Source organism: Zonotrichia albicollis, chromosome 3, assembly GCF_047830755.1.
Source record: "Zonotrichia albicollis isolate bZonAlb1 chromosome 3, bZonAlb1.hap1, whole genome shotgun sequence".
Classification (NCBI taxonomy): Eukaryota; Metazoa; Chordata; class Aves; order Passeriformes; family Passerellidae; genus Zonotrichia; species Zonotrichia albicollis.
In genome coordinates this window covers 59,426,628-59,438,726 of record NC_133821.1, presented here as the reverse complement: position 1 = coordinate 59,438,726, position 12,099 = coordinate 59,426,628, and the positions used below count along the sequence as shown (strand labels likewise).

Genomic DNA, 12,099 nt, shown 5'->3' with positions numbered 1-12,099 from the left:
TCTGAAGTAGAATGTATGACTTTTATACCAGCCAGCAGTAGAAGAACTTTAGGAATAAGAAGTCATAGATCACTTTAGGCCTTATTAAGATTTCCATGCTAGTTTGCTAGTTTTAGGTAGTCCTAGGTCCTGGAAGATAGGACATTCATAAAAAAAAAAAAAAAAAAAAAAAAAAAAAAAAAAGCATCACAAGAAATTTAATTTCCTCTAAAAGTCTTGGTCACATACAGAGAATATTTCATATGAACTTTCTACCTTTTTAGCCAAATGTTAAATTACTGTTGACCTTTTGTAGACCTATATTATTTAAGGCAAAAAGCATTTGTCAGTTTCTTATCTCTAAGTGAGAGTTTATTTTCACAGTCAACTGATAAAGTAGCTGTTAAAGAGCATCTTCATTGACCTTTGAAGAATTTATCCCTCAGAAAAAATTAGGCACCTAAGATTTTGATTTCACATATCTATTCAGTTGAAAGCTTTTCCTACTCTGTCATGCCTACCTCTTAGATACAATGAAAATAAGAAGAATGTTCATAGAAGTGAGGAATATTTCAGTCATTGTAGGAATTGACATGCCAGAACTAGATCAGGATTCCTGTGAAATTTCTGAGTAACCAAAGCATTGATTCAAATCTGATTCCATCCTCAATTAAAGCTGAAGCCATTTATGTCTCCCTTGGTGAAATCAAAATAAAAAAAATTGTAGTCAGGAACTATGTAACTTTCTGAAGGTCTGCAAACAGCACAGGTCTAAAAGAAACATTAATGAAATATATAAAACAGTCCATCTTTCAGTTATACTTTGTATAAAACTTCATTCCAGTAATTTTTATGTGGGCATGGAAGTATTAAATTAATATTAGCATGTTACCATTTACAGGTTGAAAATAAAAAAATTAGTGGGCTGACCTCCAATGGAAAAGTGCAGAAATGAAGCAAATCTATGAATTAATTTCAGCTGCTTTCTCTGGAGATTAATTTTATTCACCTTTATTATAACCAATGATGTTGAACCATTTTTGAGAAATAGCTGTGAGTCTAACTTGTGAAAGTAAAATTAATGTCTTGTGCTGTGAAATAGGCATTTACCTAAACTATGTAATTTCTGCTGATTTTCTTAAAGTCATATATATCTTATATTTCAATTTTATATTCTTCTTAGGAGGCTGTATGTTTTCCACAAGCCAGATACATATGCTTATAGCTATCAGAAGACAAGTTTTAAGGTAAATGGCTGTATTGTGCTTTTTTTTTCAAAGTCTTATATCATTAGATAATACATATAATCCTCTTAAAGGAAACTGGTTGAGCATATAGAACTGCTATTACTGAAAAATAATAATGCATTAAGGTTGTTGTAGTCAATACAAATGTATGTTTGCAAGCAAATACGTCGCATTATATATATGTGTTTAAGAAAAGGAGAAATGCTGTGGAATGCTACTGCACAATAACAAAGAATGGCTTATGTAAAGAAAAATTATAGTGAATCAGATCTCCAACCACTCTTTATTTTGATTTAAAACTACCTTTTAACAATTTGGTGCCTAAATTGAATTTAATGATGATCCGGCTACAGAATCTGCTCTTCAATTCTCCTTCATCTTCCCCTGTTACCTAAAATCCAAACTGTGAGTATGTTTAGCATAACATTCCATTTTCTCTGCAAATGCTAAGTCCTTTTGTTATTTACAGCACCCTGCTGCAGGGATTTAGAAATGCTCTCTAGTTACATTCAAATAATAGAATTTCTCTAAACCTGCCATTAGTTCATATCATCAGGAGGTTATTCAACATGCTTGAATATCCTGTCCCAGCTCTTTTTTATAGTGTATCTGAAGTGTAATTGTAGAGTACTGAAATGTAAACTCCAGGCGTGAAGTTCATGTAAAATCCTGCACTGAGAAGGTTAACTACATGGATTAATGCTCCATAATTGCAGTACACCTGCAATTTCCCACCTCTCAGTAATCACATCACAAGAAATTTTCCTAATGACTGCACGATATACTTTTGTAAGCCATAATCAGCATTAAGACTGTGTAAGCCTGTGTGCTCTTGTGCCAAAAAAACCCTAACCCTTTGCTGTAAAAACATTTCAATTTCTAACATTGAAAGAGATGATATGTTTACAGTATTGGGTAAATTTTGTATCATGCTTATAAAAGAACATTTTCATATTGTGATAGGAAGATATATATATACCCAAAAAATGGATTTATATCGCTCTGGAATATCCAAGAACACCTGTACTGTATAGTTCTGTACTATAATAGTTCTGAAGAAGGAAGCCCATTCACCATAAGATTTTGAAGAATTACTAGGAACAGTAGAATCATTCTATAGTTTCTAATATTGGCATAGGAATAATGTATTAAAGTTAAGAGAGAAAGATTTTGTCCTCATAGAGATTTGTAGGAGAAAAACCCCTTTGTAAGGGAGGATCCCTCATATCTACAAATGCAAAGAGTACTTATTTCTTTTAAGTTTTCTGTAATTAATTAGAATCAGAATGTTGCAGCAAAACTCAAAATTTTTGGTCTTCTGTTAATTATTGTTTGGCAATTAAAAATACTGCTTTTTGGTACATATGTCAGTATAACATAGAAGTAGATATATTCTCATGCAAAAAAAAAATGTTCTGTTTCCTTTTATTTCTTAAGTGAACACTATTTTACATGCAGCATGAGGCTCTGGGCTTAAATGGCTTGTTCTGAAATTCGGAAGAAGTAGTGACAATTATTTGCTTACTTCCCACACCATACCTTAAGTCACCATATCCAAAATCTTACACCTACTTTGTATAAGGCCAGTTGGACAGGATTTAGTGCAAGTGAATGAAAAAATGTCCATTTTTCTATACAGTCTTCTGATGAGGAAGTCTTCTATTATTTAATTGTGGACAGTGTGATGCCCATTGAAATGCTGGTTAGCTTTTCTGCATTAGTGCACTGGTATGTTACTGAAGGTAAGGCCAACACACAGAAGTACATGTCAGTGTTGTGTTTTCCCATTCTTGAATATGTTTGTTCTGTTGTCTTTGTCTGTTGTTTACTTGGGCACAGTTTGAGAGTTTAGCAATAGTTTGAAATAGTCAAATTGGTTTTAAGGAATACACTAATATTCAGGCAATGCTTCATCATTGTTTCATTGATGATGAGCATTTTCATGAGAGAATCTCTCCCTTTTCTGTTTATTATGATTTTCTGGAAGTTTTTCATCTGTATATTTCTGGAATGGATTTTCTTGTGATTTTTGTGGTTTCTTTACTACAAATTCCATTCTTGCAAACTACTTTATTCCTTAGCAGATCACAATGCAGCAAAACCAGCAATATAACAAAAGTAATTTTCTGAAATGATTTTTAAAGCGATACACAATAAGCTCTCAAGTACCTTTAAGTTGGCTTTTTCAAAACCTAACAACTTGAAATATTTAAATTATAATTCCTTGTATTTCATTAAAAACCTCGAATGGAATTCAGGAGAGTGATGGCATTTTATGGTAGTTGGCTTAGGTTAATCAGATATTTAAACACTTGACGTTGATGTAATTTAATGCATCTAGAGTAGAGTAGAGTGAATTAAAGAATGCTTAAAAAAACAAACTGACCATTCTGTTAAAATAATTAAACTGTAAGCTATAAATGTAAATAAATATATATTTTTATGGCTATTTACTTAATTTTCATATGGACAGAAAGGATTAATTTGGGTTATTACAGCAGCCTTAAGTGATTTGGAAGATGTCTGATGTGATACCCTAAGTTTTTAATAAATACCTACTTTATTTCTTTAACACCATCTAGCCTCTGTTCTACGTAGCCTCTCAAGGCATCAGATGTAAACATCTTAGTAACACATTTTACAACCATTCTTTTCTAGCAAATAGTACAAAAAAGCCATGCTTTATACCACCGATGCATTTTAAGTGACTGGTTTTTTCTGTGTTAGCCAAACCTAAATGAATGTTTTAATGACTGTAAAGTAGCTACAGATTCTGCATAGGTGTGTCTGAATGTCATTAACCCTCCCCATATTATGTGGGTTGTGTTTTATTTTGTTTTCTTAACCTAGGTACTCAACAAGAATGTTCAACAGGTGTGCTGAGGATTGAATATTTCTCTTGGAAATCTGTGGCTCCTGGAGAACTTGTGTTAAAAATGCATACATCTGCAACCAAAGCTACTATAGTAAATCTTCCTGTTGGGTATGTATGAGGATTCATTTCTGTCCTGACTCTTTAGTTAAGGCTTGAAATGATTGTTTACACAGTAACTCAGTAAGAGTTTATTTCCTAAAATGTAAGTTTTGGGAGTATCAGACTAGTTCATAGCTAGGATTTGGTAAGACTGCCAAATTACTGTGAATTTGCCAACATTTTTATAACAATTCTGAGTTCTTTACTCTTATTTAGGACCATTTAACAAGAAAAATCACACTGACTTGCTAAAAAATATATTTAAATTCCTACAAATTCTTTCTTAAAAGTGTTTCTAACTAGAATAATTTGAAATATTCCCTGGAGTAGCAAGAAAAATGTAAGAATTAGCATTCTTAGTGGAACTGTAAAAGCATGGTGCTACCATAGGAGGTTTCAATGCTTTTCTTGAAAAAGGATTTAAGAAACATGACAGGGGAAATTATTCATGAAGTCTTGCATATCTTACTTCCTATTCCCATATTGCTTAATATGATTTTTTCCTTTTGCATGTAACTGTAAATATTCAGTGTGGGACATTGCCTGATTATTTAAATAAAGAAATAGATAAAAAGAAAGAGCCTTTGATATGTTATTTTCTGAAAACCCTTCCAGGGAAACCAGGAAAATGACATCTTCATGTCCTATCATAAGCATAATATTCCTGCCTAACTAACTGAGGCCTTCTACTTTCCCAAAAAGAGAAAATCATTAGTTAAAATTCAAAGAGATGAAACAAAATGTATTTTTTAAAATTAAGTAAGATGTCAAATAAATAGGCATAGAAAGAAAATACCAAAACTCTAGCATACTGAAATTTAGTCAAAGACCTTTATTAGTGCTCTTTATTTGATTTGATTCAGACTAAAACTGGAATAGTTATTATTATGTTTATAGACTACATTCACATCTAGTTCTGGATTCACATGTATTTTCTTAGTGTAGTTTCTAAAAGCTATATCTCTCTGTACTGTAAGGGGGCCAAACGTGTATCTTTTTGCACCTGTAAATTTCAAAGCTAACAGAGATGCCATCAGCTCAAATTTATAAGCTTCCCACCTTTGATTCTCTTTAGTTCAGTCAGAGACAAGAGTCAGGTTTAATTTAAAAAAGGTGTGGGAGACAAATGGACTTATTGACCACTCACTCCCCCATTTCATTCCAAAAGAGAAGTCACTTGTAAGAATGGAAGGCCTTCTCTTCCGACTGTCTGAGTGGCAGAGGAGCCTTCAAATTTCAGTCAAAAGAAGATTAATTAAAAACTGCCAGTGTGTCTGGGGGGCATGAACTCTCCTTTCTTACTCTCACTGCTGAATCTCTGGTTAACGTGTTGTAGCTGTGGCCTGGATAAGCTATTTCACCTAAATACAATTCTGAAACTGATATTATCAAATGCATGAAAGGAAAAACTTAAGAATTATTGCCATTTAAAAAAAAAAAGTTGTTTGTTTGGGTTTTTTCTTGATTTTAGGCGACACATCCTGCTTTTCGCAGTAGCTTGTCCCATGGGACACCACATTCAGCTGTATACCACGGTGCCATGTGTCTTTGGAGAAGAGGATGCTGTGATGCCAGCTCTTCAGAAGGTGTGCATAATGACTAATCAAACATTGTGATAATAGTTTTTCTGACTACTAATTAAAATAAAGTAGTATTGGATTTCCATTTAGAGTTGTTATATTCAATGGTATAGTATTAATTTTAAAATGAAATTGTTAAGGGCATAAAAGATATGTGTTTTACAGCACAATAGGTACTGGAGGCATAGTGCAAAAATTATCTTACATAAATATGTAAATTAAAATTGGATAGTGTTTTGGTTTACATAGGAGTGCAGCATACAATGTGAAAAATGCTTTTGTTGAAATATATATGTGAGGGTAGGGTATAACTCACTCTTTAAGGCATGTCATAAAATACATGTATAAATACTAATTAATATTAAAAAATACCTGCCTATTTAAGTAAAACCTCGCATCAGTGAAGTATGTTTGGTCCCATGAGATCATATATTACTCACCAGGTCTGAAAGCAGCTTTTATATGTAAAATGAGCAATTTAATCAACTTTTCATAGCTGAGATAAGACGCTCAGGGGAGAAATTACCACAGCCTTTGCTCTTCATTGTCCATAATCAAGGCACCACTGTCATCCATATTTTCAAGGTTTCTCTAGCAAGCTAGAGGTTCAAATATTTGTTGAAGTCCCTGAGAAAAGGGAATATATTTTCTAGAGAAAATTTGTGCAAAAATGTTTTAAAAGGTGAGTGTAACAGCAAATTTACATAGCAGTGGAGATTCTGGGTTCTAATAATAGAGCACTAAAACAGCTTGTACAAATTTATCACATCTATTGTGATAAAAAATGTTGAAATATAAGAAGCTGGATCATGAAACATATCTTGTGGCTGTACTATCTCCTTGCCTTCAATTTTTGGATGAAAAGGTATTTCTCATCAAGAAAATAAAGCAGAATTTTATCCTTGGGTTTTTCCTGTAATTCTTTTTGAAGCAACTTCTTTGCAAGCTGTCATTTGAAGGAGAGTGTTCACATTCTTGCACAGAAATCCTGTTGAAGATTATTGATGCTTTAGGCAGCATGCATTTGATCATTGCTTCCAGCAGGATACTAATGATAATTTGTCCTTCCATAAGGGGAAGATGCTGAGCACTTCAGCTGACACCATTATCACTGCAGTAGAAAGTCTCTATATAGATCTTATTTTTGATTAAGTTTCCTAGGACTAATGATATAGGAGAAATAAAGCAATGAATAGATATATCTTATGGTGCCTGTTATTTATTTCACTTGCTAAAATCAGTGAGAAATTGATATGCTTTTAAGTATCAGAGACATAATTGATTTTACAGTTCATAATATTAAGAACAACTGAATGAATTCCAAAAGTTTTGTAATTCATCACCAAAAAAAAAGCTTGTATTCTGTCATGTCCAGAAAGAAAACCAAAGAAAATCTTAAAGCAATGTTTCTAACAATGGTTGGTTTATTCTCTTTCCTCAGGAGAGCTCTCGATTTATAGAACAGGCTACAGTTATCCTGAGAGCTGTTGGAAATGTGATAAACAATTACAGCAATGAGGATGAGCTTCCTAAAGCCTTGAAGGAATTGGAAGCAGCTTATTGTCCTCCTGGCCTCCAGGATACTAAAAGAGCTGAAGAAAACATCAAGGTAAGCAAATAGTTTGAACGAGTGCATATCTAAAAGCTAAAGAAGCTGGATAACTGCTTAATGTTGTCATTACCCTCTTCAAAACAATGCCTGTGCAGTTAACAAGGACCACCTGCACACTGTGAATGTGGCATTCATTATAAAGTTAGCCCAAATTACATAACTTGCAACTGTATGATAATTATCTTCTTTAAAGAAGAGAAACTTTAATGTGCACAGAGTAGCACATTCTAAATAGAGCTTATTTTTGTTGATCTAGTTTAGCATACTTTGGGGTAGAAAGCAATAGCTATGTTTATATTAAAACTTCATGTTGAATTTGAAAGACACTACCTGAAATGCAGAAAAGTCTAATGTTGGCTTTCTGTGCCTAAGGTCGATTGGACAGGAAAACATTATTACAGCTTATATTTCTGAAGGCAGTAATGAGTTCTTTCATTCACAGTATTCCAAGTTGGTTTTCTCTGTTTCTTGAAACTACACCATTCTTATTCAACTTTTCTACTCTCTATGCACAATAAATTAAAGATACATGATGAAAACATTACACTTTTCTGTAGATCTCTATGCTATAACTTTCCAATATTATAAGAAAGATTGCAACAAAACATTTTTGTAGAAGATACACTAGTTTTTATGTGTATGCAAATGTTGATCATATTGCTATAACTTGATTTTTCTAAAGTCAGTATTTTATATATTCCAGATTCATTTATTTTCATCAAAGTACTAGAATATTTATGCAGTTTAGACTGTTTATGCATATTTTAGATTGAATAGAAAAATGGTTTAATATTTTTTTATAATTACTGCTATTAAAAATTAGAACACTAGCACTTTTATACATGGGCTAGACACTGGCTGAAATGCAGCACAATAACAGAATTAATAAGGAATGATTACAGGTGCACTACTCATGAAAGAGGTAATTTACATGCCAAGTCCACCAGGAAAAAAATTGCTTTGAAATCAGGAATGGAATAAAAAAATTTTAAATGCAGATATTCATGTGAAATATGTGCAAAACTTTGAGACCCTAAGAAAAATTCCGTAGTCATAAATACATATATCCCTTAATTTCTCCTCCTCTAAGAAGACCGATGTATAGGTGAAAAAAAAACCTATGAAAGGCACTGAGCTAACAGTGATTCTAGGATGAAAATATGGAAATTATCTGTCTTTAATACAAACAGTGAAAAATTGTTCTGAATACAAGAAAGGATATACTGTATTCTTTCTTTCCTAGTTTTACAAATTTAAAAATAAAGGACATATTTATCAGTATTAAAATATATAAAATATGTTTCCAGAAAGCAGAAAAATCTGAAACTAAGGGCAATGAAACCAAAAAATCTTGTCTTTTCCAGTAAGTTGTTACTATGTTCTTAAACTCAGATTATGAAACTAGTTCTGTAAAACACACTCTAAATTTCCCATCTACTAGGAGTGGGGGAGGAAAAGACTGGATTTCTGCTCTTTAAAGAGAAACAATATGTGAAAGCATAAAAATAGAGCCAAATCTTCCCATGCTGTGGCATTTCCTAATCCCGAAAGCATTCCCATTAAGTTACCTGCCTCCATTCTGAAACCTCAAGTTTACAACTCCATTTGTCATTATAGCAATTATATGATCTTCTGTCCTCTAGCACTAGGCCACCAACCCTCTGCACATAAACTAGGATGTTTCTGGGTGATAAACACACTGTATAATAAGTCCTATTTTATTTTTTTTTATAAGCCAGGCATGAAACAGGTTTTGTCTCTGTTGTTTTCTTGAAGGATTATAGTTCTACAGTTGGGATTAATTTTCAGATACAGTATTTGTTAGTGGAAGTTAAAAGTTTAATTTATACATGGTAAGAGAAGAGGGAAACAAGTTTTGAAACAATAATGAGAAGCCATGTAAATCAATCTTTATAATTGAATCGTTCTTTTCTTCTTTCTGATTTTAGATTTTCAATAATGCATTTTGGTATTTGATTGAATATGTATCAGAAAAGAAGGATCTTTACAGATATAAATTTGCCTTCAGGTCCTTTACTTTGAGTTTTGAAATCACTGATATTTCTGGAGGTGACATTGTGTTTTCAGGTAATGTATTGATATTGCTAATCACTTCAAATATATCTGCTCATTCTTATTTTCAGGGAAGCCAACTCTTCTCTCTTCTTGATTTTTCTTGCTTAAGTAGGCACAATTAATTTTTAAGCTTAAGACTTTTAGTGTTGAAAGGAAATCCGAGGCTCATCTCAGAATAGAAATTATCCTTTTCTTTGCTCCAGAAAGTCTGTTTACCCTTTGTTAATTTATAAAACTGCCCTTGGTCTTCTTTGAGTAGCATTTGTCAGTATGAACAAACATGAGCAAACCTGTTGCACTGCACCTCACCACTTATGCTCAAATCATCAGGTGAAAACACCTTAAATGCTTGTATTGTTCACAAAATGAGAGGAAGGAAGACTGAAGACTCAAGTTATTACCTTCATTGAAAGTTCAGCTATTTCTTAATGTTGGGTTTAGACGTTTTTGTTTGATGTTTTTTGGAGGGGAGGGGTATTTAAATTTTTGTTGTCCTGCTTGCTTGCTTGTTTTTTAAGCTTGTTATTTGGGAAATGACTGTGTTGCCTGGCTAATTGGCTGGCTAGTCATACCCACATAGTGTGGAACTGGCTACAGCACCAGCTGCCTCTTCTACAGCCTGTGTCAGGGAGTGCTGTGTACCTGAACATACTCTGAGAGAAGCCATTGGAAGGCCAACATATTTATTACAATAAATATGGAATAATTCTTTTCCTACTGTTTCTTTGCTTCATTTTTTATGCAGGCTGGAGTTTTGTTCAGTTAGAATTAAGTTTGCCTGGCAACCAAATATTTGGCTCTTTTCCATTTTAGGATTTATTTTTTAGTGTCTATAACTTTTTAATCTATTAATGTTAGCATCTAGTTTACCAATAAAAGCCTTATGTATTTGGTTTCATATCACAACAGAAAAATAATTTATCTGATGGGTGGGAAGAGACACAATCACCACTTGAAGGCTCTTTCTGGGTACTTAGTTTTTTCTTTGTCTATTGTGAACTTACTGAATAAAGTGTTTCTACTTGATCAAACAAAATTATACTAACTTCCTTTTGATTAGTCAATTTAGTCTGGAAAAATAGTATAAAAGTAAATTGAAATTTACACAAATAGTTTTACTGACTCAATGTTGTAATAGTTACTTTTGTCCCTATAATAAAGCACTTATAAGTGCATATATTTGTCTCTCTTCACTGGGAACTTTCCTCTGAATCTCCTCTCTTCTGAAGGTTATTCTTACTGTGAGACATCAGGTATTTTTCAAAGAATTGCATCCCATGACAAGAGTATGTTGCAAGGGTCAGCATATTGACATTTATCAAACCACTTAAAGTAAACAACACCTGTCACATTTTTTAAAGATTACTGTGCTACTGATTTCTGCATTCCAAAAAAAACCCTTAAACACTTGTCAGCATTAGAAGACATTTTTAAAATAGATTTGAATAATTAGCACAGTTGACAGGTTGTAGCAAAGATCTCATATAAATTACTAAAGGATGAGATCCACCGTGACAGAATAGTATTTAGGCGTTGTGCAGTGAATCAAAAAAGTGGAAAAATATATGGAGAAAGAAAGTTCTGTTTCAGTTTTAATTCTTCCAGTGTCCAATATATCCTTTTAAACTATTTGCCTTTCTAAAATTAAATTACAAGAGATCCCTATTGGACTGGAAGGGTAATTGTTTCCCTTTGGTTTTATTGATATTGGATATTTTTTGACCTTTATTGACATTTTGCCCTGCTTAATAAAGGTTGCTTTGGAGTAAATGCATGCTTCTGTTCAGGTTCCATCCAGAAACCTAAAGAAATAAAGCATAAACCAAGTGAACTGTCAGGGAAAAGAAGTAGATGGCAGGAAATATCAGCTGCAAACTACATGGTAGAAAGGCCTAGAAGGATTGGCATCAGCTGAATGCCCTGCCCCCACATTAGCTCTGCTGCATTGTCAGGTTGGTTGCTCAAATCTTGTCAAGACCTGAGGCTGTAACCTTTTGGAACCCAACAGACATCAGTGTAAACTACCATAGCAGATGAATAAAATATTTTTGTCATCTGGGTCTGCAAGTATATCAGGTCAAATCTGAGATTTTTCTAAAAGAGCACCTCCATTTTATATTGGCATATTAATTTTTCACTGTGTGCTGAATTAATCTCAAGATTTTTCAAGGGCAAGGATATTATGATTTACTGCAGTTAGTGGTCATGGCTGCAAAGGTTTCTGAGAAGCCATTCTGAAAATGATCCAGTCATATCTATTTGACTGCCAAGTATCATCCATCCCCAAGGAGCAATTAGCAGAAGAGCCACAGGAAACAAGTGGAAGACCATGCCATATGAACATATGAAAAAAAGATGGGAGTATCCGAAGCTGAGTGCTTCCTCATGGCATGGCTCTTCTGTCGTATTCTGGGAGGAGAGTGAATAAAAGGGCCCTGCAGAACTTTGGGCAATCATAAGGTAGTGAATTTACAGAGGTATGTGATATTTCCTGGGAAAGGAAGCATACCAAGATGGCTGCCTGCTCTCTGTTGTTCCTTTTTTTATCTTGTCCTGGTTTCATTGAGCCCAGTGGTGAGCCAGTGGAGTCAGTGGAGGTCCGTGGCACTGATTTTCAAGAGCCTCAAACAC

General features: G+C 33.5%; 1 protein-coding gene across 4 annotated transcripts in view; it reads left to right on the top strand.

Annotated features, from left to right (window-relative positions):
* ADGB (androglobin) overlaps positions 1–12,099 on the top strand; it is a 99,390-nt gene that overhangs the window by 52,755 nt on the left and 34,536 nt on the right. For all 4 annotated transcript variants that reach the window (XM_074537581.1, XM_074537580.1, XM_026794842.2 and 1 more), the window contains 6 exons: positions 1,163–1,226; positions 2,866–2,968; positions 4,077–4,209; positions 5,672–5,786; positions 7,222–7,389; positions 9,342–9,480. In XM_074537581.1, the coding sequence (XP_074393682.1) occupies positions 1,163–1,226; positions 2,866–2,968; positions 4,077–4,209; positions 5,672–5,786; positions 7,222–7,389; positions 9,342–9,480 (722 nt within the window). The remainder of the gene's footprint in view (positions 1–1,162; positions 1,227–2,865; positions 2,969–4,076; positions 4,210–5,671; positions 5,787–7,221; positions 7,390–9,341; positions 9,481–12,099) is intronic.